The sequence below is a fragment of the Bos mutus genome, chromosome 8 (assembly GCF_027580195.1).
Source record: "Bos mutus isolate GX-2022 chromosome 8, NWIPB_WYAK_1.1, whole genome shotgun sequence".
In the NCBI taxonomy this organism is placed as follows: Eukaryota; Metazoa; Chordata; class Mammalia; order Artiodactyla; family Bovidae; genus Bos; species Bos mutus.
The window spans coordinates 72,682,491-72,706,712 of record NC_091624.1 but is presented as its reverse complement, the minus strand read 5'-3'; the positions used below and the strand labels follow the sequence as shown (position 1 = coordinate 72,706,712).

Below are 24,222 nucleotides of genomic sequence, written 5' to 3'. Positions count from 1 at the left end.
ATCAAACAACAAAATACAAAAAATTCAATAAAACACAGAAATTACAGTAATGGAATGATAGGAACAAAAAATTATAAGGCTTAGAGAAAACAAATAGGAAAATGGCAGAAGTAAGTACTTCCTTATCAGTAGTTACTTTAAAATGTGAATGCATTAAACTCTCCAGTTAAAAAGTAGAGATTGGCAAATTGATTCTTAAAAAGTACATAACTGAACAAGAAGTTATAAAAATTATAAACATATACACACATAAAAATAGAGCTCACAAATTGACAGAATTGAAGGAAGAAATACAGAGTTCAACAACAATATCTGGAGATTTAATACCCATGTTCAATACTGGATAGAACAAATAGAAGACAAATAAGGAAACAGAGGACTTAAAAATGCTATACGCTAACTACACCTGACAGACATATGGAGAACATTACATTCAACAGCAACAGAATATTCATTCTTTTTAAGTATACATGGAACATTCTCCAGGTGGAGCATAAGTCAAGTCACAAATCAAAGTCTCAACAAATTTATAAAGATTGAAATCATCAAAGTATCTCTTCTGACCACAGTGGAATGAAACTAGAAATCAATAACAGAAAGAACAGTGAAAAATTCACAGATACATATAAATTAAACTACATTCAAACAACTAACTGGTCAAAGATTAATCACGTGTGAAATGAGAAAAATATTTTGAGATGAAAGAAAATGAAAACACAAAACACCCAAACCTATAGGATACAGTGAAAGCAGTGCTCATTGGGGAAATTTATACCTGTAAGCACTTATAGTAAAGAAGAAATCAAGTTGGTGAGGACCAAATAAAGTTGAAGAGCTATGTTAGCTATATTCAACTCTAGGCTTATGCCCTGGAGAAATGCTTGAATATTTTCTTTTGCAGACATGTACAAGAATGCTCAAAGGAGCAATATTTGAAATCACAAGGACTTATAAATAATTAAAATGTCCACTGGCAAAAGAACAGATGATAAATTTTAGTATATGCATACACTAGGGAATTCTACAACTCTGTTAAATGAATTATAGAGTAGAATTAATCATCATGATACAATTTAAATATTAGAACACAAAATAATACTATATATTGCTTTAATTTGTATGGTAAGTGTGGTAAGTGTTAGTTGCTCAGTCATTCCCTTCTCCAGGGGATCTTCCCAACCCAAGGATCAAACTCAGTTCTGTATTGCAGGCTGATCCTTTACCATCTCAGCCACATATATAATAAGGTCAGTTCAGTTCAGTCGCTCAGTCGTGTCCAACTCTTTGCGACCCCATGAATCGCAGCACACCAGGCTTCCCTGTCCATCACCAACTCCAGGAGTTCACTCAGACTCACGTCCATCGAGTCAGTGATGCCATCCAGCCATCTCATCCTCTGTGGTCCCCTTCTCCTCCTGCCCCCAATCCCTCCCAGCATCAGAGTCTTTTCCAATGAGTCAACTCTTCGCATGAGGTGGCCAAAGTACTGGAGTTTCAGCTTTAGCATCATTCCTTCCAAAGAAATCCCAGGGCTGATCTCCTTCAGAATGGACTGGTTGGATCTCCTTACAGTCCAAGGGACTCTCAAGAGTCTTCTCCAACACCACAGTTCAAAAGCATCAATTCTTCAGTGCTCAGCCTTCTTCACAGTCCAACTCTCACATCCATACATGACCACTGGAAAAACCACAGCCTTGACTAGACAAACCTTTGTTGGCAAAGTAATGTCTCTGCTTTTGAATATGCTATCTAGGTTGGTCATGTAATAAGGTATAAAGTAACAAATAAAATTTGTGTTAATCACGCAATCATGTCTGACTCTTTGCAACCCCCTGGACTGTAGCCCACAAGACTCCTCTGTCCATGGAATTCTCCAGGCAACAATACTGGAATGGGTAGCCATTATCTTCTCCAGGGGATCTTCCCAACCCAGGGGTTGAACCCATGTCTCCTGTACTGGCAGGCAGATTCTTTACTGTCTGAGCCACCAAGGAAGTCCAAAATTTGTAAACACTATTACAAATTCAAAATAATGATTAGGTCTGACAGACTTTTAAAAATATGATCCAGGAAGATTAGTGAGAGGTTCTCTGATTGAATTATTTCATATTTTAAGCTTGGCTGTGAGTATATTGTATACTTCCATTCAGTATGTAATTCTCTTGGTCTCTTTCTCTGTGTCTGTCCCTTTCTCAGTCTCTCTTCTTTTTGAAATCACTTCATGATTAAAAAGTAAAATGTATAAATATATATATATATATATGAAATAGTTATCAAATCAATAACCTAGCCTTATGACTTAAACATTTTTTAAAAATGGAGCAAGCTGAATTCAAACCTTGTGGAAGGATGAAAATAATGAAGGTTAGAATTGATGTAAGTCAAATAGAAAAATAATAGAAAGAATTAATAAAACCAAAACTTGGTTCTTTGAAAACATTGTAAAAATTGACAAACATTCAGCAAGACTGACCAAGAAAACAGCTACATGAGAGTACTACGTACTACCTGAGAACACTACCTGCAAAGCGTACGCAAGGCAGGCAGAAGAGGAGTCTGCAGGTGGAAATAAGCAATGTCACTGGGAGAGTTTCCTGGTTTTGCAACTCTTTGCCTGAGGGCAAGTCTCAGTCAGTGCCAAATTGGGAAGTCAACACCCCAGTACAAAACCTGCAATCTTACTAGTCAGATGAGATAGTTTTGGGTAAATACAACAGCTGGAAAGGGAGAGGTTAAATCCCAGTAAAGACCACATAAACTTTGCCTAAATCACTGCCTGCCCTCTGAATTACACATGCACAGACCCTAAGCAGCTCAACTAAGCTGAGTTAAAACACGCAGAGTTAAGCTATTGCCCACTACAGGAAAGACAACTTTGAATTCAGCCAGGTTAACGGCTTGATAAAAGAGTAAAAGAAAATTAAGAACTTTTCAAAGGAACATACAGGATTTGTATTTTCAATGTGTTTATAATGCCCACCATAAATTTAAAGCTATTAGACATAAAAAGAAATAGGAAAAATGTGACCCATCCCCAAGAAAAAAGGTAATCAATGGAGACCAGCCCCAAGATGACTTAGCTATAGGAATAAACACAGTACGAGTTAAAGCGGCCAGCACAATAATACTCAAGGATGTGAAAGAGAATATTCTCAGAGTGAGTGGAGAGGATATCTCAGTAAAGAAATAAAAACTATACAAAGGAACCAAAGTTTCTATTTTAGAGGTAAAATAATCTTTACTAGGTTACTGTTTCCTGTTTATAAGTAAAAATACAATAGCTGGAAAAACAAAAAGTTCCCTGAGAAAGCTTAAAAACATATTAAATATGACAGATGAAAGAGTCCTTAAACTTAAAGATGGTAAGTATTGTGGAAATTATTGAAGCTGAAGAAGAAAAGAAAAAGACTGGGAAAAAATAAAACAGAACCTCAGGGATGTGTGTGTGTGTGCTCAGTCATGTCTGACTCTTTGGGACCCCATGGACTGCAGGTCACCAGGCTCTTCTGTCCATGGGATTTTCCAGGCAAGAATACTAGAGTGGGTTGCCATTTCCTACTCCAAAGGATCTTCCCAACCCAGGGATTGAACCCATCTCTCTGGCATCTCCTGCATTGGCAGGCAAATTCTCTACCACTAGCATCACTGTGGGAGAATGTCAAATATTTTAACATTTACCTAATTAAGTCTTATAAGAAGAAAGCTGAGTCTCAAAAAATGTGTCTGATAAACTTAAAATGGCTGAAATTTTCCCATATTTAGTGAAAACATAAGCTTATGGATTCAAGAATGCCAACAAATTCCAAACAGATAAACATGAAGAAAATGACACTCAAAAACATCAAAATCCAATAGTCCTCGAAGGATGAGCCATGGACCTCTAGGGATCTCTCAAATCCTTTCGTGGAGACTTACAAGGTCACAACTATTTTCAGAATAATAAGGTAATATGCATCATTTTCACTGGTTGACATTTACACTAATGGGGCAAAAGCAATAGCAGATCAAACTGCTGGCATATGATGAATCAAGCAGTGGTATCACCTGACACACCAGGGAAGCTCTATCAAACTACAGCTGTGGTCACTGTCTTCTACACCATGGGAAACTCAAAAAAATTTTTAAGGCCAGTTATATTTAAGAATGTCATGAATTAATAAAAATATTTATCTTATTAAATCTTGACCTTTGAGCATATATATATATTTAATTAAAGACTTTATTTTTAGAGCAATATTAGGTTTAGAAAAACTGAGCAGATCATAGAGTTCCCACATACTCTTTTGCCTGCTCAGTTTCCCCTGTTATTAGGATCTTGCATTTGTGTGGTACATTTGTTACAACTGAAGAGCCGAAACCAGATATATTACTGTTAACTGGAGTCCGCAGTTTACATTATGGTTGTTTGTCTTGTAAACTTCTATGGGTTTTATATAATGACATATATCCACTGTTATAGTCTCACAGAGAATACTTCCACTGCTTAAAAATCCACTGTGCTCCACCTATTCATTCTTTTCCTCTTATGCTTCAGTCCCTGGAAATCACTGATCCTTTCATCATCTCCAAAGTTTTGCCCTTTCCAGAATGTCATTTAGTTGGAATAATCCAGTATGTAGCCTTTTCAGATAGGCTTCTTTATCAATATGCATTTAATGTTTTTTCCAGGTCTTTCCATGGATTTGATTGTTTCCTTTCATTGCTGAACAATATCTCATTGTATGGATGTAACACAATCCGTATAGTCAAAGCTATGGTTTTCCCAGTAGTCATGTATGGATGTGAGAAAAGAAGGTTGAGCACCGAAGAATTGATGCCTTTGAATTGTGGTGCTGGAGAAGACTCTCGAGAGTCGCTTTGACTGCAAGATCAAACCAGTCAATCCTAAAGGAAATCAACACTGAATATTCATTGGAAGGATTGATGCTGCAGCTGAAGCTCCAGTACTTTGACCACCTGATGTAAAAAACCCTGATGCTGGCAAAGATTGAGGACAGGAGGAGAAAGGGGCAACAGAGAATGGGATGGTTGAATGGCATCACTGACTTAATGGATGTGAGTTAGTGCAAACTCTGGGAGACAGTAAAAACAGGGAAGCCTGGCCTGCCGCAGTCCGTGGGGTCGTGAAGAGTCGGATGTGACATGGCAACAGAACAACACAATTTGTTTATCCATTCACTTAGTGAAGGACATCTTGGTTGCATCCAAGTTTTGACAATTATGAATAAGGTACTATAAACATTTGTGTGCAGATTTGCACATGGAAATAAGTTCAATTTATTTGTGTAAATATCAAGGGGTGTGATTTCTGGACTGATGTAATACTATGTTGAGATGTGTGAGAAAATGCCATACTGTCTTCCAAAGTGGCTTTAACATTTTGGATTACTCCAGCAAGGAATGAGAGTTCCTGTTGCTTCATAGCCTTACCAACACTTGATGTTGTTAGCATTTTGGATTAGTCATTATAATAGGTGTGTAGTGATATTTCATATTTTCCCAATGACAGATGATGTTTAATGTATTTTTATATAACTTACTTACCATCTGTATGTCTTTAGTGAGGGATTTCTATTCAGGTCTTATACTCACTTTTTAATTGAGATGTTTAGTATACATCTTTGTAATGTGATGAAATCAGAAGTAAACATAAAGTATTTCTGCTGCATACTTAAGTATGATGATTTTCTTGAGAAAAAGACACTTGAGTGATTGTTTGAGTTGTAATCTGAACAAGCCAGCGTTTTCACAGAGCACCATTTTTACTTGTAAGAATGACTGATAAACTGCTGTTATTCATAATTGGGTAATGGCAGACATTTTCTTGAATTTTGGAACCCTTGTATCTTCCAGCGTCATTAGCTTGATAGCTTTTCAATACTTACAACATTTTCTGATAAGATTGATAATGTTACTAATAAGGGTCATTTAAAAATATTGTATAACCAAACGTGTCACTATTTTAAAGATCTGCATAAATTGGTAAACCAATATTCTGCATCAAAAGCCACTGCTAAGAAAATGAATAGGCAAGATACATACACAGGAGAAAAAAAATTTGCAAATCATACATTTGACAAAAGACTGTTATCCAAAATAAATAAAATCCTACAAGTGAGTATTTTATTTTAATTGGAGAATAAGTTCTTTACACTGTTGTGTTGGTTTCTGCCATACAACAACATGAATAAGCCATAGTATAAACATGTGTTTTTTTCCTCTTGAACCTCCCTCCCACCCTCACCCCTGCTTCCCCTCTAGGTTGTCACAGAGTACCAGCTTGAGCTCCCGGTGTTATACAGCAACTACGCACTGGCTGTCTGTTTTACTTACGGTAGTGTATATGTTTCAATGGCACTCTCTCAATTTGTCCCACCTTCTCCTTCCCCCACTATGGCCACAAGTCTATTCTCTATGTCTCTATTTCCACCCTGCAAATAGGTACCAGTACCATGTTTCTAGATTTCATATATATGCATTAACATACAACATTTGTTTTTCTCTTTCTCACTTCACTCTGCAGAACAGGTTCTAGGATCATCCACCTCACTAGAACAGACTCAAATTTGTTCCTTTTACGGCTGAGTAATAGTCCATTGCATATATGTACCACCTCTTCTTTATCCATTCATCTTTTGATGGGCATCTTAGTTGCTTCCATGTCCTGCTGCTGCTGCTGCTGCTGCTGCTGCTAAGTTGCTTCAGTCGTGTCCGACTCTGTGCGACTCCATGGACTGCAGCCTACCAGGCTTCTCTGTCCATGGGATTCTCCAGGCAAGAACACTGGAGTGGGTTGCCATTTCCTTCTCCCTTCCATGTCCTAGCTATTGTAAATAGTACTGCAATGAACACTGGGGTACATACACTACTCAATTTTAAAAGGGCAAACAATCTAATTAAAAATGAGCAAAAGATGGAGAAGGAAATGGCAACTCACTCCAGTATTCTTACCTGGGAAATCCCATGGACAGACAAGTCTAGCAGGCTACAGTTCATGGGGTCACAAACAGACACGACTTAGTGACTAAATAACAACAACAAAGATATCTATTTATACTTGCATAAATTTCTAAGGCCTATGTATATATATATGTGTGTGTGTGTGTGTCCACAATCCCTTTTTTTTAATTTTACAATTAAAAAAATCTGAGGGCAAATATGTTTTCTTATAATCCGTTTCATTACTAAACCTGAGATGACCTAAATTCATTTGCTGGTGAAATAAAGACTGTTTACCTCCCCTGCCCCCCAAAAAATAAGCAAAATATTTAAACTGAGATTTCACAAAGGAAGATATAGGAATAGCATAAATACATGAATAAGTGCTCAAAATCATTCATCAATGAAATACTGCTATAAATGCATAAGAGTGGCTAAACTAAAAAGACTATTAACACCAAATATCAGTGAACATGTGTTATAATTGAAATAGTTACATACTGCTACTAAACTAAGCTGAGGTGAAAACCATACTAGTGGTGACCTTCTGAGAGATGGGTACAGGGAACTGGGAAGAAGCATAAGTAAACTGGCTGGGGAGATGGGAACATTTTATATTTTGGTAGGAGTTTAGGTTATCCAAGTATATGCATTTGTCAAAATTCATTGAGTGGTACACTTAAGATTATTTATTCCCTATATGCAAAAAACAGCATAATAATACTGAACTCTAAGTAATAATATATATGCTTAAATACTAGATGAAGTACAATGATGTTTACAACTTTGAAATGCATCAAAAAATGGATTGATAGATGGAGGAGTCAATAAATAAATGGTTGGGTAAATATAAATAAATGGTTGGGTAAATATGCAAAAAAGTAAATTAATTGATAATTGTGGAATTTAGTTGATGAGTATATATAATTCACTGTGTAGATGTTTCCATTTTTCAGTATATTTAACAAATTTCCTAATAAAATGTTGGAATAAAGCTTTGCATAAAAAAGCCTGATAGAAAACATATTGAATTCAGATGTTTAAATTTTAGAAGACTTTTCAAGTTATTTAAAATGCTGCATATTAACCTTAATCATAAAGTACACTTTATATTTTTTAAAACTTCCTACATTTCAGTGAGGCAGAATCAAATGGTACTTTTTTCATCTTATACTAATCAGTGGAATACAGCTTTCTAGTTAAAAAATTAATCCATTTTAAATGTTAAAGACATGAGAAGATGAACTTTGTTGTCACGTGGTAAAATCATTTTAATAAGGATAAATTACTTGAAGCACATTTTCTTTGAGCAAACATAGGGCATTATATGAATTTCAGAACTCAGAGTTTAGATGTCCTCAAGAGCTTCACATTCTAATTATAGCATAGGTACTACTAGGTGGTTACCACTTTATTTAGAAAATATAACCTATTAGAGATATCTTTAAAATGGCTATTAAAATGCCTGACAACCTTTACAATATATTATGAAATAAAATGATGGATATAAAGACACTTTGAAAAAATAAAGTTATACAATTCTGCTGAGATGGTATTAAAACATTTTCCTCTCTTGGTTCATGTTGAATACTGGACTTTCAGTTTCAGTTCAGTTGCTCAGTCGTGTCCGACTCTTTGCGACCCCATGAATTGCAGCACGCCAGGCCTCCCTGTCCATCACCAACTCCCGGAGTTCACTCAGACTCACGTCCATCGAGTCCGTGATGCCATCCAGCCATCTCATCCTCTGTCGTCCCCTTCTCCTCCTGCTCCCAGCAGCAGAGTCTTTTCCAATGAGTCAACTCTTCGCAGGAGGTGGCCAAAGTATTGTAGTTTCAGCTTCAGCATCAGTCCTTCCAAAGAACACCCAGGGCTGATCTCCTTTAGGATAGACTGGTTGGATCTCCTTGCAGTCCAAGGGACTCTCAAGAGTCTTCTCACACCACAGTTCAAAAGCATCAATTCTTCGGCGCTCAGCTTTCTTCACAGTCCAACTTTCACATCCACACATGACCACTGGAAAAACCATAGCCTTAACTAGATGGACTAGTAATGTCTCTGCTTTTGAATATGCTATCTAGGTTGGTCATAACTTTCCTTCCAAGGAGTAAGGGTCTTTTAATTTCATGGCTGCAATCACCATCAGCAGTGATTTTGGAGCCCCAAGAAATAAAGTCTGACCCTGTTTCCACTGTTTCCCCGTCTATTTCCCATGAAGTGATGGGACCAGAGGCCATGATCTTAGTTTTCTGAATGTTGAGCTTTAAGCCAACTTTTCACTCTCCACTTTCACATTCATCAAGAGGCTTTTTAGTTCCTCTTCACTTTCTGCCATAAGGGTTGTGTCATCTGCACATCTGAGGTTATTAATATTTCTCCCAGCAATCTTGATTCCAGCTTGTGCTTCTTCCAGCCCGGCGTTTGCTGCTGCTGCTGCTGCTGCTGCTAAGGTGCTTCAGTCATGTCCGATTCTGTGCAACCCCATAGACGGTAGCCCACCAGGCTCCCCCGTCCCTGGGATTCTCCAGGCAAGAACACTGGAGTGGGTTGTCATTTCCTTCTCCAATGCATGCAAGTGAAAAGTGAAAGTGAAGTTACTCAGTCATGTCCGACTCTTGGTGACCCCATGGACTGCAGCCTTCCAGGCTCCTCCATCCATGGGATTTTCCAGGCAAGTTACTGGCCTTTAGAAAAGCATAAATATTACTTTATGCATTAGTCAAAGAATTAATTAAATCCTGCAGTCCTTCTGTTTATAAAAAATGATTGTTATTATTCACTAAATTACTCTAGTTTTATCTGTTCAGGAAAAAGAAGCCCTTAAGGCTACAGCGATCTTGCCTCACTTGATTGCTTCCAGAGAGTCAAGTAGTGAGAGTGTTGAAAATTGTGCTTTCTTCATTAAGTAAGAATAATTGGAGCCTATTATACAGAGTGAAGTAAGCCAGAAAGAAAAACACCAATACAGTATACTAACGCATATATATGGAATTTAGAAAGATGGTAACAATAACCCTGTGTACGAGACAGCAAAAGAGACACTGATGTATAGAACAGTCTTATGGACTCTGTTGCAGAGGGAGAGGGTGGGAAGATTTGGGAGAATGGCATTGAAACATGTAAAATATCATGTATGAAACGAGATGCCAGTCCAGGTTCAATGCACGATGCTGGATGCTTGGGGCTGGTGCACTGGGACGACCCAGAGGGATGGTATGGGGAGGGAGGAGGGAGGAGGGTTCAGGATGGGGAACACATGTGTACCTGTGGCAGATTCATTTTGATATTTGGCAAAACTAATACAATATTGTAAAGTTTAAAAATAAAATAAAATAAAAGAATAATCGATGATTAATCAGAATGTGTAATTTCCTTTGTCTTTGGAAAAAGGCAACTAGATGTGTTTTGAAGAAACAATTTCATTTTCAGGAAGAATTCCACTAAGCTAGGACAAGAAATGTCAAACTTGTGCTGTAGCATCCCTTTTATCCATCCAGACAAAGCTAGTTAAAATTTCTGTAATTGAAATTACCCCATCTTTCTCTGTTATTGACTAACTCTCTAATCCCTCATATCTATACATCTCTTAAGCTGAATCTTAAAAACAGGAAAAATGTGGAGAAAGGCCCCTATTAATGTAAAAATTTAAAAATTTTCCTAACTAGTTTTCTTTAAATCTGTTACTTGCTTGTTCTCTGAGCTATTGGCTCTTCTTTCCTACAGCTTAAAGGTTTTGCAAATCTGTCTAGCTTGAACTCAGATTTTACTTATCCCTTGCCTTTGCTTTTTACATTAAAACAAATACAAAATTTCCTGAGAAGTTTTTTCATTTTGAAAAAATAGAAACCTCTGCTTCGAAACTTTTGTCTTAAATCAATTTCTTTTTTAAACGAAGGCTTATTTTTGTGGAGATCGACAACATAGTACAGTTCAAAACCACAAGGAACTTCTTTTCTTGAGTCACCTTTTCTTACCAAATAGCAGTTCTTACTAACTGATTTCCTTTCAGGGCACATTTTACTCACTGATTACAAGCTCCTAAAAACAAGTGGTGTGTTCGTGTGAGCGTGTGTGTGTAAAATCCAAAATCAGAAACTGACCTACAATGGGATCAATTCTTACTTGGCCAGACACCCAGCATAGTCATAATCAGGAATTATCATTAGTGATATTGTATGTTCTTTAAAAGAAATATGACACATAACTGAGATATTTTATTGTTTTCATTAGTCTAATTAGAAAAATAGAATATTTTTCACACATGCAAATAATACTGTTTATTCTAGAAGTCAGTAGGATTCTCTTTTGAAGCATTTGAATTAATCTGTTTACATGCTGTTCCTTATAGCAAATTAGATCATTGTTCTGGATTCTTCACCCCCTCCCTCTGCCTCATGAAAATCTAATGAGAGTTAATTCCCGAAACCACTGACGTTGGGTATAGTCATGTATGTGACTTGCTTCGGCCAACTGAATAACAGCAAATATGAGTACAAACCTTACGTGAGTGGTTTGACTTGGCCTCTTCTGCTTGGTGATCCAACAGGAAAAGAATGCATTGATACCTTGTGTAGCTAACGGGATTTTGAGAACACATGCAGCACAGTTGACCTTGGCCGGTCTAGGTGACCTGCAAAAACAAGGCAGTGCTAGCTCATCTATGAACCATGATCAAGGAAAACTAATTCTTGTTTTTTATGAGCCACTGAGTTGTGAAAATGTTACTTAGCTTTAGTGTAACAACAGCTGATAAAAATATGCCATATTTTGGTGTGCTCAGTGGCATACACCTATTTGAAAACTGACCGACAGAATCAATCCTTACATTAACTCTTAGTCCCACAATCTGCAATGACCAGGAGCTTTGGAGACTCAAATAATCAAGCACATCCCAATAACTACTGTTTCTTGCTACTACCAATGGGGAGCCCAGACAAGCTGGAAACACTAGATAAACTTCCATAAGAAAACTGGAGAAGAGAAACAGAATAGTCAACCAAAATGTGCAAAAATCTTAGCTTCCGTAAGAGTCCAACAGAAATAACAAGAGCAGAAAGAAGATTTATATCTAACCAAGATTGCAATCTGCCTTCCACTCCACTGGCCAAAGAATCAGCAACGTAGTCCAAACTGTGACTTTTCCTCTGGGTTTCAGAGGACCTGGAGTGTTTTACTCTGCCAGCATTTCCTCCTTTCTCCTGTTTCATTTGTAGCTAGCCACATTAGTATGTTTTCACCCAGAGCACAGTGCAGTAAGCAGGGAATCTTGGAGACTGGGGAGGGGGTTTATCGTGGTCTCTCTCCGGTTTTGTTAGAGGAGCAGCACAGAAAGGAATAAAGGGTAGGGTATATACTGAGATGTTTATTTTCAGAGACACACTTTTACATGTACATTCTTGACACATTCCCCAAAAGATCATAATAATAGTTATACATTTCTGCTAGTTGCAGTTAGTGATGCAATTCTTGGCAACAGTCCAGATAAAAATTAATTTATATAGTACTTTTTGGTTTAAAAATAAAGCATTTTGTTATTATCTTGATTAACTATAAAATTCTCCTCTCATCTTCCTATCATAATTTCAGTGTATTTCTTTGTATACATGATTTCTATTATATATACTGCAAGAATTTTTTAATATGGCTATAAAATAATTTTTTATATGGCTAGTGTTGTTCAGTTGCTCAGTCATGTCCAACTCCTTGCGATCCCATGGACTGCAGCATGCCAGGCTTCCCTGTCCTTCATCATCTCCTGGAGCTTGCTCAAACATGTCCATTGAGTTGGTGATGCCATCCAACCATCTTATCCTCTGTTGTCCCTTTCTCCTGCCTTCAATCTTTACCAGCATCGGGGTCTTTTCTAATGAGTCTGCTTTTCACATCAGGTGGCCAAGTATTGGAGTATTGGAGCTTCAGCTTCAGCATCAGACCTTTCAGTGAATATTCAGGCTTGATTTCCTTTAGGATTGACTGATGTGATCTCCTTGCAGTCCAAGAAACTCCCAAGAGTCTTCTCCAACACCACAGTACAAAAGCAATAATTCTTCAGCCCTCAGCCTTCTTTATGGTCCAACTTTCACATCCATACATGACTCCTGGAAACAGAAATAGCTTTGACTAGACAGACCTTCATTAGCAAAGTAATGGCTCTGCTTTTTAATACTCTGTCTAGGTTGGTCATAGCTTTTCTTTCAAGGAGCAAGCATCTTTTAATTTCATGGTTGCAGTCACTATCTGCAGTGATTTTGGAGCCCAATAAAATAAACTCTCTCACTGTTTCCATTGTTTCCCCACCTATTTGCCATGAAGTGATGGGACCAGAGGCCATGATCTTCATTTCTTGAATGTTGAGTTTTAAGCCAGCTTTTTCACTCTCCTCTTTTACTTTCAAGAGGCTCTTTAGTTCTTCTTTGCTTTCTGCCATAAGGGTGGTGTCATCTGCACATCTGAGGTTACTGATACTTCTTCTTGCAATTTTGATTCCAGCTTGTGCTTCATCCAGCCTGGCATTTTGTTTGATGTACTTTACATATAAGTCAAATAAGCAGGGTGTCGATATACAGCCTTGATATACTCCCTTCCCAATTCCCAGTCCATTGTTCCATGTTTGGTTCTATCTGTTGCTTCTTGACTGGCCTACAGGTTTCTCAGGAGGCAGGTGAGGTGGTCTGATATTACCATCTCTTGAAAAATTTTCCACAGTTTGTTGTGATCCACACAGTCAAAGGCTTTAGCATAGTCAATGAAGTAGAGGTAGATGTTTTTTGTTGCACCGTGTTTCTGCTTCCACCCCAGTGACTTACCTAACATTTTTCCTCTAGGACCATCTGGATTACACACAGTGTTGTTTTTTTCATAATCCTTATATGAAATGGCTGCCTAATCTCCCACTCAGCCCTAATCAAATTAACCATTTCCTACTGTTGGATTTTTATGCTGTGAACAATTTTTCACCATTACAAATAATTTTAACAAATTGCATATTTTTATCACATATTTTTGAATCTTTTGATTATTTCCTTAGCATAATTTTCCAGAAGATCCTACTGGGACAAAGGATATGATATTTTTAAATCAATTGATTTCTAGAAGACTTTTATGAAACCAAAGGTAATTAATGAGAGTACTACTTTTACTCTTTTCTGCTGCTGCTGCTGCTAAGTCGCTTCAGTCATGTCTGACTCTTAGCGACCCCATGGACTGCAGCCCACCAGGCTCCTCCGTCCATGGGATTCTCCAGGCAAGAACACTGGAGTGGGTTGCCATTTCCTTCTCCAATGCATGAAAGTGAAAAGTGAAAGTGAAGTCGCTCAGTCGTGTCTGACTCTAGCGACCTCATGGACTGCAGCCTACCAGGCTCCTCTGTCCATGGGATTCTCCAGGCAAAAGTACTGGAATGGGTTACCATTTCCTTCTCCAATGCATGAGAGTGAAAAGTCAAAGTGAAGCCACTCAGTCGTGTCCAACTCTAGCGACCTCATGGACTGCAGCCTACCAGGCTCCTCCATCCATGGGATTTTCCAGGCAAGAGTACTGAAGCAGCAAATGTTAAATATTATTATGAGTGTTGCTTTGTTTTGTAGCTAAACAAACAGAAGTAAAAAGGTACTTCATTATCAACTGTTCATTTAAAAGTGGAACATTTTCCCAAGTTGATTAATTAGATCAGTTCCTCTTCTCAATATCCAGTTACTTTACCACAAATGAACAGAAGTAGGTTTCACATAGTGCCAATCAACAGGAAAAATATACTGATTGCTTCTTTTTTATGTGAATGCTTTATGTGGGTTCGTCTATGGATTTGCACATAAGACTGTTCTCACATTATGAATCTGTAAATTGGGAGCATCCTTATTTTAAGAAAACTGTGGCAGTCTTTCTGAAAATAATTGCTAGAACATTTTTACCAGATTTACCTTGATCCAAAAGCTTTGAGTTTGTAGAGGAATCTAATCAACTTAGCAAATCAGCCAAAAACAACACTGCATGACAGATCAAATTCCATCTGAACAAATATCACACAGACTGGGTAATTTCAGAGGACAGAAGTAGGACCAATAAGGGGAAGCTGAAGGGAGACAAGACTTTTGCTGGTGATAGGAAGACTTTTCTAACAATTAGCTCAAGTTCGAATTGGTTATGAGCTGTCCTCCGAGGAGCAAGTTTCTATCACTCTCCTCCAGCAAGGATGTCAGGAATAGTTTGGGGTACTGTATAGGTATAGGGGAGGCCTGTTGGGGAGCAGCATGCATAGCTTCTAAAGTTCCTGTGACTCTGTTTTCCATAGAGCAGCCCTTGGACCTGGACCTCTTGGTCCCAGGAATAGGGACTGATTTGTACAAGAGAAGGAAAGAGGAAGAACCTGTCTTGCTCTTCTTGTGGGTGGGGCTGACCCTAGCCAGAATTTTGAAATAGTCAGACTTTATCGTTGGCAATTTCCCACTTCCCTTTCTGCACGTTTGCTTCCAGTCTTGTCCAGACCTCAGCCTCCAAGCAGGACCACTTCTACTACATCACTCCTCTGTCTCCAACCATTTCAGACGTCCCATTCTTTTAATACAGCTAACCTCAGCTAAATGTTGAAAAGAAAGTAATTTGTTAAAACCATTTCACTCTAAAATGTGAATGATACCCCCATGGCCTTCCTAGGCAGATATGAGTTTTCAAAACAACGTGTTTCTAAAACCGGTGATATCTTTAACTGACAACACATGGTAAATTAAATGTCAAAAAATAACCCTTCTAGAATTCAAACTTAAGCACCAGGACTTACTGTCTGGTCAATAATTAAGAAATTATTAAGCCACTCTGTGCTTCAATATTCTTATCTGTAAATGAGGAAGATATATTATTAAAATACAAAATGTACATAACCTACCTACCATAATGTTTGACATATATCTTTGTAAATGTTATTTCTTCTTCTCCCCTCTGCAGTATCCCAGACAGAAGTAATCACAGATTTCCTGCTCTTCTGTCTGTTAATTCAATGTCCATAACACTTATTCCTTGGGCTGGAAAATAAGTATCCAAATCAGAGAATAGGCAGTTGAGATCCCAATGTAAAAGGAGAACTTTCTCAAGTTCACTGCTTCTATCATTTTCTATTGCATTATTTCCTACCGTTACACTTTTTGTATTTTTCCATTCTCTTTCATGTTCATTTTCCTATTTTTGTTTGATTGATTGCTGGACTGAGGGGTTAAATTTTGATTTGAAAGTGTGCTTATTTTCAACATCCTTATTTTCTATAATGTAAGGCTACACATTTCATTCTGGGTAGCAATTTGATGATTAATGTAAACCACAGACTTTATAAAGTAATGCTTCTGCGTCCATTTATCTTTACATATTTTGTAATTTCCATTTTCTTCTTAAGAGTTGTTTAGTAATGTGTTTTAATGTTTTTTAATGTATGGCTTTGGTGGATATTATTGCTTGGTTCCTGAAGAGTCTTACTGTCTCTATATTCATATAATAACAAATGTAGCACTTCAGGCATTAGAAGGCAGCAGCCATCTGAGGCTCTCTCTCCCCTCTCTATCTTCTCTCTACATTTAGATCTATTTAGATCACTATAAGTGAAACCAACTCTTAAAAGTTAATATTTAAGTACATTTAATATTAAATGAAAGGATGCCTGATTAAAGCTATTTTAAAAGTAAATAACACAGTATAGTGCTTTCAGTAAACAACAGCAATGGGTGTCCATTGGAAAGATATCCTGTAACAATAAACCATGTTCTGTTAATGAGGTGAAAAATGATGTACCTGTAATTAAAACTAAAGTACGCTAAACCAGAAAAATAAAACTCCTTTTTTTGTGTGTAATGCAACATCATCACCGATGAAAAACATTTATCTTCACACAGCTAAAATTTGGCAATGTCTTATTAGTGGTTTAAACCAGGGAAGTATAATTATGTAACTGTTATTTTTACAGCCGCATTTGGGAGTTCTCTGATGATATAAGATTACCTTATCAAAATGAGATAGGAGAGCTAACATCCTCCCAAATAGGGTGACTTGTTTACTTATTTTAAAGTGTTTCTTTTCCCCACAGTTACTGGATAGCAAGTTAGCAGCTGTATTAATGTTAAAATCAATTATGCACCTTCATATTTGACCATAATGCACCTTCACATTTGGGTCCTTTAAGGTGACCGAATGCTGTGGTTAGCCCTAGAGTGGGGGTTTCCCAAGACACGGAACTTTCAGTGCTAAAATGGGGACAGTCCCAGACAAACGAAGACGATTCTACATATTTCCCACCAAAAAGTCACGGCATTATCCAGCACTGATCTTATAAGCAGGCAGATTAAGTAACTGTCATTGACTTTGTACAATTTAAGGGCTACCAGAAAGGCCTTTCTGTCTCTCAAATTACTGGCAGACTCTAATACCACTACCCGCTTGACTAACCTGCAATTTCCAGGGTTAGAGTCATTCCTTATGTTATTTTCCTTTTCAACTAGAATTAGACATCAAAGGCCCTGGCATTATCTTTAGAAGGCCTTTGTTACAAAGCCCAAACCTGGACAGGAAGATGCTTTTAGGACTTTCTTCTTATCTCAAAACCCAAAGAACCCTTTGAAAAAACATAAAAAACCAGTCTGGTGAGGGTGACACAAAATTATTGGGTTGGCCAAAAGTTCCATAACACAGAAAAACCGAAACAAACTTTTTGGCCAACACAGTATTTGGACGTTTCCCTCCATATTGCAGCTGCCTCCTTCATGTTGTCAGTATCTTCATTCTCTCTCTCGTGTCTCCTCTAACAAACCTTCTCCCAGAACTGAGGGACACAATGGACTTGCACTAAATTATAGGGTTTAGAATGAGCTTTACACTATCATCAAGTTGAAAGAGTTACCTCGTCCAAGGACATATGCATTTTAAGTGGGACTAAAGCTTCTATTGTCTTAAGTCAAAGAAAACAGAAACAAAGGGAGAAATTTCAGGCATAGGTACAGGTAGCAGAAAATTTGCAGTGGCCCAGATTCACTCAGGAAACTACCTCCTCCACCCCTGAGTAATGCAGAGGGTACTGTGGAGCTTCTGTATGTAGGAAGGATTCATTAGGGAGATGAGAGAATCCATTCATTTTTTTTTTTAATTTTAAATTTAATTTTATTTTTAAACTTTACAAAATTGTATTAGTTTTGCCAAATATCAAAATGAATCTGCCACAGGCATACATGTGTTCCCCATCCTGAACCCTCCTCCCTCCTTCCTCCCCATACCATCCCTCTGGGTCATCCCAGTGCACTAGCCCCAAGCATCCAGTATCGTGCATCGAACCTGGTCTGGCAACTCATTTCATACATGATATTATACATGTTTCAATGCCATTCTCCCAAATCTTCCCACCCTCTCCCTCTGCAACAGAGTCCATAAGACTGTTCTATACATCAGTGTCTCTTTTGCTGTCTCGTACACAGGGTTATTGTTACCATCTTTCTAAATTCCATATATATGCATTAGTATACTGTATTTCTGTTTTTCTTTCTGGCTTACTTCACTCTGTATAATAGGCTCCAGTTTCATCCACCTCATTAGAACTGATTCAAATGTATTCTTTTTAATGGCTGAGTAATACTCCATTGTGTATATGTACCACTGCTTTCTTATCCATTCATCTGCTGATGGACATCTAGGTTGCTTCCATGTCCTGGCTATTATAAACAGTGCTGCGATGAACATTGGGGTACACGTGTCTCTTTCCCTTCTGGTTTCCTCAGTGTGTATGCCCAGCAGTGGGATTGCTGGATCATAAGGCAGTTCTATTTCCAGTTTTTTAAGGAATCTCCACACTGTTCTCCATAGTGGCTGTACTAGTTTGCATTCCCACCAACAGTGTAAGAGGGTTCCCTTTTCTCCACACCCTCTCCAGCATTTATTGTTTGTAGACTTTTGGATCACAGCCATTCTGACTGGTGTGAAATGGTACCTCATAGTGGTTTTGATTTGCATTTCTCTGATAATGAGTGATGTTGAGCATCTTTTCATGTGTTTGTTAGCCATCTGTATGTCTTCTTTGGAGAAATGTCTATTTAGTTCTTTGGCCCATTTTTTGATTGGGTCATTTATTTTCTGGAGTTGAGCTGTGAGTTGCTTGTATATTTTTGAGATTAGTTGTTTGTCAGTTGCTTCATATTATTATTTTCTCCCATTCTGAAGGCTTTTCCTTTTTTCCCTTGATGTGCATAGTTTGTTTGTCAGTTGCTTCATATGCTATTATTTTCCCCATTTGATGTTTTCACCTTGCTAATAGTTTCCTTTGATGTAAGTTTAATTACGTCCCATTTGTCTATTTTGCTTTTATTTCCAATATTCTAGGAGGTGGGTCATAGAGGATCCTGCTGTGATGTATGTCAGAGAGTGTTTTGCCTATGTTCTCCTCTAAGAGTTTTATAGTTTCTGGTCTTATGTTGAGATCTTTAATCCATTTTGAGTGTATTTTTGTGTATGGTGTTAGAAAGTGTTCTAGTTTCATTCTTTTACAAGTGGTTGACCAGATTTCCCAGCACCACTTGTTAAAGAGATTGTCTTTAATCCATTGTATATTCTTGCCTCCTTTATCAAAGATAAGGTGTCCATATGTGCATGGATTTATCTCTGGGCTTTCTATTTTGTTCCATTGATCTATATTTCTGTCTTTGTGCCAGTACCATACTGTCTTGATAACCGTGGCTTTGTAGTAGAGCCTGAAGTCAGGTAGGTTGATTCCTCCAGTTCCATTCTTCTTTCTCAAGATAGCTTTGGCTATTCGAGGTTTTTTGTATTTCCATACAAATTGTGAAATTATTTGTTCTAGCTCTGTGAAGAATACTGTTGGTAACTTGATAGGGATTGCATTGAATCTATAAACTGCTTTGGGTAGTATACTCATTTTCACTATATTCATTCTTCCAATCCATGAACATGGTATATTTCTCCATCTATTAGTGTCCTCTTTGATTTCTTTCACCAGTGTTTTATAGTTTTCTATATATAGGTCTTTAGTTTCTCTAGGTATATATTCCTAAGTATTTTATTCTTTCCGTTGCAATGGTGAATGGAATTGTTTCCTTAATTTCTCTTTCTGTTTTCTCATTATTTGTGTATAGGAATTTAAGGGATTTCTGTGTGTTGATTTTATATCCTGCAACTTTACTATAGTCATTGATTAGTTCTAGTAATTTTCTGGTGGAGTCTTTAGGGTTTTCTATGTAGAGGATCATGTCATCTGCAAATAGTGAGAGTTTTACTTCTTCTTTTCCAATTTGGATTCCTTTTATTTCTTTTTCTGCTCTGATTGCTGTGGCCAAAACTTCCAAAACTATGTTGAATAGTAATGGTGAAAGTGGGCACCCTTGTCTTGTTCCTGACTTTAGAGGAAATGCTTTCAATTTTTCACCATTGAGGATAATGTTTGCTGTGGGTTTGTCATATATAGCTTTTATTATGTTGAGGTATGTTCCTTCTATTCCTGCTATCTGGAGAGTTTTTATCATAAATGGGTGTTGAATTTTGTCAAAGGCTTTCTCTGCATCTATTGAGATAATCATATGGTTTTTATTTTTTAATTTGTTAATGTGGTGTATTATATTGATTGATTTGTGGATATTGAAGAATCCTTGCATCCCTGGGATAAAGCCCACTTGGTCATGATGTATGATCTTTTTAATGTGTTGTTGGATTCTGATTGCTAGAATTTTGTTTAGGATTTTTGCATCTATGTTCATCAGTGATATTGGCCTGTAGTTTTCTTTTTTTTGTGGGATCTTTGTCAGGTTTTGGTATTAGGGTGATGGTGGCCTCATAGAATGAGTTTGGAAGTTTACCTTCCTCTGCAATTTTCTGGAAGAGTTTGAGCAGGATAGGTGTTAGCTCTTCTCTAAATTTTTGGTAGAATTCAGCTGTGAAGCCGTCTGGACCTGGGCTTTTGTTTGCTGGAAGATTTTTGATTACAGTTTCAATTTCCGTGCTTGTGATGGGTCTGTTAAGGTTTTCTATTTCTTCCTGGTCGAGTTTTGGAAAGTTGTATTTTTCTAAGAATTTGTCCATTTCTTCCTCATACTCAAAATATGGCTAACTTAAGCAAAACTCATGATGACAATTTAAGGGTTTAATTATTGTATATGATGTCAATTTTATAGCAAAAAGCATTGAGAGACAGCATTTAGAGCAATAAAATAAGGATATAATATTAATAGAAGCCATAAAAAATTATGCAAAAATTCTGAATGCATGTTCCAATATAGTGATAAATACCTAAAGAAGAAACATAGAAATGTAACCATAATCAAGATTCAACCAAGATTTTAATCATCTGTTTTCAAACTTTACAAAAAAGATAGAGCATTAATAAGGATACTACATATGAATACTTTATTATATTGCTCAGTGCCTCTTAAATAAAGGTTTTTATGGCAAATTCCCAGAGAAGGCAATGGCACCCCACTCTAGTACTCTTGCCTGGAAACTCCCATGGACGGAGGAGCCTGTTAGGCTGCAATCCATGGGGTCGCTAAGAGTCGGACACGACTGAGCAACTTCACTTTCACTTTTCACTTTCATGCATTGGTGAAGGAAATGGCAACCCACTCCAGTGTTCTTGCCTGGAGAATCCCAGGGACGGAGGAGCCTGGTGGGTTGCCATCTCTGGGGTCCCACAGAGTCGGACATGACTGAAGCGACTTAGCAGCAGCAGCAGCAGCAGCACGGCAAATTACTCTCAGAGTTCACACCCCACACAAAATTTCTTCTCCTGATAAACAGATACTCTTTGTCATCTATACCAAAATTTATAACTATTTCAGAAAGATTTTAAAATACAAAATCCATGTAGTTCCTGTTTTGTTGAGGCCACTAGAAAGCTCAGGGCCAGACTTTGATCTTGATAGTGTCATTCTCTTCAGCTACAACTTTTTAGTATAATATTAATTTTCTCCTTCTCACTTGAATTTCTGCCTTTTAACCTGTATTACTGCTTGTTAGTAACAATGCATCTGTCCTTTTATCTTAGGCCACCTCATACTCTTTTTTGAAAGCGTATGTGTGCTCTGTTGCTCAGTTGTATCCCACTCTTTGCGATACCCTGGGACTGTAGCCTGCCAGGCTTCTCTGTCCATGGAATTTTCCAGGCAAGAATACTGGAGCAGGTTGTATATACTGGAGTAGCCATTTCCTACTCCAGGGGATTTTTCCAACTTAGGGACCAAATCTGCTTCTCTGTACCTCCTGCATTGGCAAGCAGATTCTTTACCACTGTGCCACCTTTTTGAAAGTATATTATATGAAATAAATTAGTATAAATGCAGATCTGAACACAGTATCTAATAAAATAGAACAAATTGTACAGACCTGTTTTAAAACCCTGGCCATCCTCAGAATGGGCTCTTTTAAGACTGGGCAGAACCAGAAACCCCACTCCAGTACTCTTGCCTGGAAAATCCCATGGATGGAGGAGCCTGGTGGGCTGCAGTCCATGGGGTTGATAGAGTCGGACACGACTGAGCGACTTCACTTTCACTTTTCACTTTCATGCATTGGAGGAGGAAATGGCAACCCACTCCAGTGTTCTTGCCTGGGGAATCCCAGGGATGGGGAAGCCTGGTGGGCTGCCGTCTATGGGGTCGCACAGAGTTGGACACAACTGAAGCGAGTTAGCAGCAGCAGAACCAGAAAGGCATCCCTGGGGCTGATGCTCTTAAAAGACTCCTCATCATCTGCATAAACCAGTATCAAAGAGACAGCACAGTCCTGGGTCAGATGTGAGATCCCTTCACTAACCTTGTCATATAATCCCTTCTGCTCTGGTTTGAATCCAAATCTCTGACAGGCCTTGTGTGCATGCAGTGGTCCATCTTCCTCCCCGTTCCTGGCTTACTATCTGTACTTTGACTATACAGCACCGATCTTTTTCCAACATTTACTAGAATCCTTATTAAGAACCATTCTCACCTAGCAAATCCAGCAAGCTGGATAATTCCTCTAAGGGCCTATTCTCTTTCACTGCCAAGATCTGATCAAGCCAGTCTGGGTCCTGGTACCTCAGGGGTCAGATTTAAAGTCACAGGGGAATAAAGGAAATTCAAAATGCAAGCTTTCTTCCCGTGTCTCTTTCAATACAATGTGGATTATAAAAAAGCACTTCATAATTATAAAAATGTAATAGTTCTCTGAAGTGGTATATAACTAAAAAAAAAAAAAAGACAGGTAGAAATGCTACTAATGTCTCAAAAATCTGTGCAAATAAAAAAAAAATACAAACTATCTTAGCCTCAATATCTATCTCCAGTTAAAAGCATAACTTTCCAAATTTCTTTTGTATATCTCATTAATTCACTTATCAAAGAGTTATTGAGCATTTGTTATGTGTCAGATCTGGTCTGGGCCTGGAGATACAAGGGTGAAGGAGAAAAAAAGAGCTTACTGTTCAGTGGAGGAGGCAATTCTACTTATAAAATTAATAAATAGAGGATGTTGTAGAAGTACAGACAAGAATACCCTGTCTTACAGGAATGGGATGAATTTCCTGAGTAAGGAGACCTGAAGTCAATGATTAAGGGCACGACAGAAGCTGTTGTGGGCAAGAGAGGTAATGAACTAGAAGTGGGAGCTGATAGAGATGAGAGAGGGGTTTCCTAAGTGGCTCAGTGGTAAAGGATCCGCCTGCCAAGCAGGAGATGCAAGTTTGATCAATGGATCAGGAAGATCCCCTGGAGAAGGAAATGGCAGCCCTCTCCAGTATTCTTGCCTGGGAAATCCCATGGACAGAGGAACCTGGCAGGCTATAATACACGGGGTCTCAAAAGAGTCAGACATAACTTACCAACTAAAGAGTAACAACAGCAACAGAGATGGAAAGAAGAAGACAGATGTGAGAGTTAAAGATGAGGTAAAACTGATGAGATTTGATGACTACACAGTAAGGTGTGGGCAGGGAGGAGGCGGGGTTTGGTTCTGACAGAGGTTGGTGCCATTCACTGTGACAGGCAATATACGAGGAGCACAGCTAGGAGGGATTATGAAACATTGAGAGAGCTATGTTTCTACATGGTAGAGGAGAGAGAAGAGGGAGGGAGAAGAAGGGGTAAGGAAAAGGGGGAAGGTAGAAAAACTGAAGACTGATGACCCCAGGTTAGTGACATCACTACTGACCACAGAAGCTAGAGGGAAAAACGAAGATGGCTCCACACATACACCTGCCTATTCTTATTAGAGTCAGCTGGTTACTGACTGTACACCTTTATACCTGAAGACCTAAATGATTCCATTTGCCTAGGTTGGAAG

General features: G+C 38.0%; 1 protein-coding gene across 2 annotated transcripts in view; it reads right to left on the bottom strand.

The window, feature by feature from the left end:
• Positions 1 to 9,526: 9,526 nt before the first annotated feature.
• Positions 9,527 to 24,222, bottom strand: part of RCL1 (RNA terminal phosphate cyclase like 1) — a 187,315-nt gene continuing 172,619 nt past the window's right edge. For both annotated transcript variants that reach the window (XM_070375846.1, XM_070375848.1), the window contains exons 9-10: positions 11,438 to 11,569; positions 9,527 to 9,623 (exon numbers count right to left, since the gene is read on the bottom strand). In XM_070375846.1, the coding sequence (XP_070231947.1) occupies positions 9,542 to 9,623; positions 11,438 to 11,569 (214 nt within the window). In that variant the 3' untranslated portion in view covers positions 9,527 to 9,541. The remainder of the gene's footprint in view (positions 9,624 to 11,437; positions 11,570 to 24,222) is intronic.